The following is a 5,671-nucleotide window of genomic DNA, read 5'->3' as shown; positions in this document are numbered from 1 at the left end:
GAGAGATGGCGCTCATGGACTTAGGGATAGCGTGATGTCGAGTAAAGACACAAAGAGCCTGCACAGTTGGCAGATGGTGTGGATGACAGTGTTCCAGAAAAAAAACCGCCCTTTATACGGAAAAAAACCCAAAGGCAGAGCTGGCAAGCAAGGGTGGGGCTATAGTGAATAAAGAATCATGTTGAAGTTTTTGCTATAAACCCACTGTTTTTGGTAAAGGAAATGTTTAGTTGGGTTTAACCACAGAAGAAAATATTGTCCTTTTGTGGCTGCATATTTTAGTATTATGTATTTTTTATAAATTTTTTTTCCTTTAGATTTTATAGGAGATTGATATTCAAGATTTTTTAAAAAACTATCTTGCAATGCTTAACCTGTAATCTGTATTGTAGGAGTGTCAACAAGTATTCCCCAAGCTTTTTGACTTTTGCGGCATGTTCGAGAAGTTTGAAAAGAGGTGAGCCAGTCCAATAAGTCCACTGTGTCAAGAGGGGGGAAATTTCAAATGCCAAGAACCAGGTGTAGTCACCTGTCTTTCTACCAGGTAATTTTTTTTTCTTCTTCTTCTTTTTTTCTTCTTGTTTTATGTTTGGGTTTCTCTCATACATTTTCCATCTTAACTTCACTATCCAATTAGAAATATTAAAAAGTTTTTTTAAATTTTTGATGAAGTTGTAATAGAGAACAACAATGAATTATGTCTTTGCTACCAGACTTTCTCTCTCTTTTTCTCTTCTCCCCCTAGGTTAAAACTCCTTTTTCAAGCACATGGAAGAGGTTCATAAAGTTGTCGTCCCGAGGGAATTCAAAACATTCAAGAGTCTGGCCATGTTTTACCAGTGGCTTACCCTGGAGGAGAAGAAGTACAATGTCCGATACATTCGGGACACCACTCGCATTGAGAAGAATGATGTGAAACTTATACAAATGGTGTGCCAAAAGATTCCATACTGCAAAGGTAGTTTCTCTCTCTCTTCCTCTCTCTTTCTCTCTTTCTTTCTGGAGTTTTTTTTTTTTAAGTAATTATTCATACATAAGCAAGAATAAAAGGTGTAAGTTTGTAGGCCCTAGCTCAAAAAGAAGAATTAGAGAAAAAAACTAAACAGTGAGCATAGTGTAGTGAGGCAATTTGGACGAAACTTTACCTGCCCTCTCTCTCTCTCTCTCTCTCTTCTCTCTCTAAAAATAATGATAATTGAGGGAAACAAGAACTGGTATGAGGTGCTGAGAATAAGAAAGGCCTATCAACCTAAAGGGGGGTAGGGAGTAACCAGCATTAGAGCTAACCATAGTCTCTTACTCTTGCTCCAAATGTTTGGAGATTTAGATGCTATGAAATTACACCTCTCTATGACCATCTTAGGCCCTGCTCGCAATGGTTGGGAGCAGAATCTCAGAATAGACAAGGCCTAACTCCAGTCAATCACAGTCAGACAAAAGAGTCGCACCACAGAAATTTAGCCGATAAGTGCATCTCATCGCTGAGTGATGCCTGGGCAGCCTAGTCACATTGCCTTGCTGGATTAGCCATGGTCATCGCCCCAAAAAGGAATTTGTTTTTTTACAGGCATTCATTTGCCCACCTCCCCCAATATAGTATATATAAATAAATTAAATAATAAAAAATAAAATAAATAAATATAAAATAAATACACACACACACACACAGAACACAAACACAAAGAATAACAACATAAAAAAAATAAAAAGAATTTTAAAAAAAAAACATAAAAAAAAAAAATAAAAAAACAAAAAACAATAAACAAAAAACAAAAAAAAAAAAATAAAATAATAAAAAAAATATACAAATATAAATACATAAAAAAGACAATATAATAAAAATATATAAAAAAAAAAAACAAATAAAGAACAATAATATAAAAAAATATAAAAGATATAAATAATAATACAATATATAATATATATATAATATAATAAAATACAATTTAAAACAGATAAATATAATAATATATACATAGAAATACATTTTAAGACATAATAAATATATATGATATATAGATATATATATATAATATATATATAAAATAATATTAAAATATATTATGTGTGTATATATAAATAATATGTGCATAACATATAAATATATATATAATATATAAAATTTTATATATATATATTATATATATATATATATAAACATTATGTAAAATAACCCTATATATATATTATAGATAGATAGATAATAGATAGTAGATAGATAGATAGATAGATAGATAGATAGATAGATAGATAGATAGATAGATAGATAGATAGATATATATTATTATAACATATATATATATATATATAAAATATATATATAATTGTATTATAAAATTTAGTGTATATATATATATAAATATATATATAATTATTTATACACACAACACACACACACACACAACACACATACATACATACATACATACATACATACATACATACATACATAATAAAACATACATAATACATACAACACACACAACACACACAACACACACACACACACAACACACCACACAACCACACACACAACACACACACACACACACACAAACATATATATACCACACACACACACACACACACACAAATATATATATATATAATAACATATATATATATATATTTTATATAATATATTATATATATATTATATATATATATATATATAAAATATATATATAATATTAACATATATATATAGATATAGATAGATAAATAGATATAGATATAAATAATATATATATAATATATTATATATATATATAAGTATATATATATATATATATATAATATATATATATAATAAGTATATATATATATATAGATATATATATATATATATATATATTATTTATATGTATGTGTAGATATGTATATATATACATTTTTTATAGTATGTGTAAAATATTATATATATAAAATATATATATATAAAAATATATATATAATATATATATATAAACATATATAATATATATATATATATATATATATATATATATATATAAACATAAAATATAATTATATTTTATATATAAAATATATATATATATATATATATATATATATATATAAACATATATATATTATATATATATATATATATAAAACATATATATATATATCAAAATATATATATATATATATATATATTTTATATAAATTACATTATATTATATATATATGTGTGTGTGTGTGTGGTGTGTGTGTGCATAATCAAAATTTTACCTGTTGTTGAAGAAATATAGGACACTTTAAATGACAATTTTTCTTCTTCTTCTATTTGTTTTTTTACGTATCATTGCAAAATTGACAAACACAAGTAAAAAGCCTGAATAGAGGTTTTAAGACAAACCAGAACAAAATCCTTGTAATTTTTGCAAAGATAATGTCTGAATTTTAAAAAAACTTGGTCAATAGGACTTTGCTATTCTTAGCACCACATATAATATCATATAATAGAATATAATGAACTACTGAAGCCTGCCACAAAATTTTGATATTATCACATGATAAATAAAGTAAAAAGTATCAGAGTATTGGCCATATTTGCACTTACTGATACTGATGCATAAAATATGGCCAGTACTGATACTGATATTTTACTGATGCTCAAAAATAAGACCAATACTGATACTGATATATTCAGCATATCTCTAATGTATCCATTAATTAACCAAAATACTGGTTCATGTTGACAGATTGATCAGTCAAGAGAAAAAAAGGAAGGTGAGGTGGAGGGAGAATCTCCAAGCAAACTGAAAAGACGATGGTTTGTCCGCATACAAAGATCCAGCAACTGTCATGCTCGTATCCACTTGAAAGTGCATTACAATCCAGTCACTCAGGACTACGATGCTGAGACACAGATGGTGTACTACCCTCAGCACACTCACAATGAAGTGGACCATCCACAAGATATCATGAACAGAATTATGGAGAGACACTCTAGAGATAAATCCAATTACCTCTCCAGAAATGGCAACAGAAAGCGCCTCAAACAGATAGTGCAGACTTCTACATCCAGTGAAGCACTAGGCAAAAGTCAGAAACCTCAGCAGTGGGTGAGGGAGATGAGAGGCATCAGAGAGAAGAGGAGGCAGAAGGACAGCCAGTGATGATACCAGGATCATTGAAATTGGAAGAAGGAGGTACACTTACTGTTGATCAGTACATGAAGGAGTTTTGTCAGACACAGTTAGAAGGGGAAGTAGAGGGATCAACAGGGATGGCAGTCTCTGCAGCAAGCAGTGCCTCAGGAACATCATCCACATCTATGCAAGCTGGAAGACAGCAAGGCACTACTACTTCTGTCCTCATGGAAGGCCATGACACGAGTCTAGGAACTCCATCAATGTTTGTAGATGGCACAAATGAGGGAGGGTCAGCAGTGTTGGTGGAGAGTGGTGAGCCAGGAACTTATGTAGTGCAGGATGGAATGATGATGAATGTTTCTCAGGGGGAGTCACCTCAGAAGGAAGATGGCACAGAGGAATATGTCCTGCCAGCTGATGAAGCAGAATGGACCAAGCTGTTTGAGGTTTTAAGACTCAGACTCATGACAGCTGAGCTGAGCAGTCAGGAGAAAGTTGAGGGGGAGGGTCTCCTGACTTATCAAAATGTAATATCATATTTACCATTGTCAGAACAGGTCACAATATTCCAACAACTTTGCTTACTAACTAACACTGCTATTGAAACTGCAGATTAGATTAAACTTCCATTTTGTTAACTTGGTTGCCAGTATGTATTTATAAATAGAAACATAACCTTAATTATCAGATACATTTATTAGGCTCAAAATTATTTAATTTTGACAAGTATACCTGTATCACAAGAATAATGTATATGACCATCAAGTCAGTGATCAATGATTTGAGAATCTAATGTGTAATACATTAAAACCTTGTACATTATAATAGGAGCACAAACTGAATATATTACATGCACAAAATCTTAAACCATTAGTTTTCATGTTTTGAGTTTTATTTAATTTATGTTTCCCTCTTGAGTAATAAGTCTGAAGTTTTGTTTAAAGAGCTGTCAGTTACAAGCTGTACAAAATTTGAAAATAAAACTATATAGTATTTTAATCCAATTGCTGAAGATTTAAATCAAAAGGTTGAAGAGAATGAGGTGAATTTTGCATTTGTTTTTAATTACTTCAGTTTATAGAATTGACTACAGCTTGACACAGTATAGTAATGTCACAGAGAAGGGTTGCATAATAGACGGAAAGCCATATTTGAGTCTGCCTGGCTACTTTGCTCCCGGGTTAAATTTTATAGTTATTGTTTTAATCAATATATTACCATACCATGTCAACATATGCAAATGTTTAAAGAAAGAAGCATTTAAAGTGTCTTATTTGTTATTTGACTATTATCCAAATTCTTTGGGAGAGATTTAAACTAAATTTCTTTCAGCCAAGTGGTTCAGTCTCTTAGATGTTTGGGTATCAACTTCTAAGAAAATTATCTTTAGAATTATTTTGATTATTTTTTCTTTATTTTTAAGTTCTTTTGGAGAAATGACATGGCCTTTTAATAAAACAAATTTTTTTATAACTAATTATTTTTCCGATTGTAAATTTTAATTCAATCATATTTTCAAGTCGACAAATATTTGCAACAGAAGGTAAACAGGTGCATTTGTTCTTTTATTC

The 5,671-nt window shown here is 29.6% G+C and overlaps 1 protein-coding gene across 1 annotated transcript; it reads left to right on the top strand.

The window, feature by feature from the left end:
- The first annotated feature begins 764 nt into the window (after positions 1-764).
- On the top strand, positions 765-4,777 carry LOC119571209. The gene is made up of 2 exons (XM_037918622.1): positions 765-958; positions 3,708-4,777. Exon 2 carries the CDS (start codon positions 4,124-4,126, stop codon positions 4,715-4,717), a length of 594 nt encoding a protein of 197 aa, XP_037774550.1. The 5' UTR covers positions 765-958; positions 3,708-4,123; the 3' UTR covers positions 4,718-4,777.
- The last annotated feature ends 894 nt before the right edge of the window (positions 4,778-5,671 follow it).

This window comes from Penaeus monodon, unplaced genomic scaffold (assembly GCF_015228065.2).
Source record: "Penaeus monodon isolate SGIC_2016 unplaced genomic scaffold, NSTDA_Pmon_1 PmonScaffold_5487, whole genome shotgun sequence".
Taxonomy (NCBI): Eukaryota; Metazoa; Arthropoda; class Malacostraca; order Decapoda; family Penaeidae; genus Penaeus; species Penaeus monodon.
Note: the sequence above shows the minus strand (reverse complement) of the source record. Positions and strands in the feature narration are given on the sequence as shown.

Bases quoted from the DNA above. Each gene is read 5' to 3' on its own strand.
- LOC119571209 (XM_037918622.1), top strand. From the start codon at position 4,124: ATGATACCAGGATCATTGAAATTGGAAGAAGGAGGTACACTTACTGTT.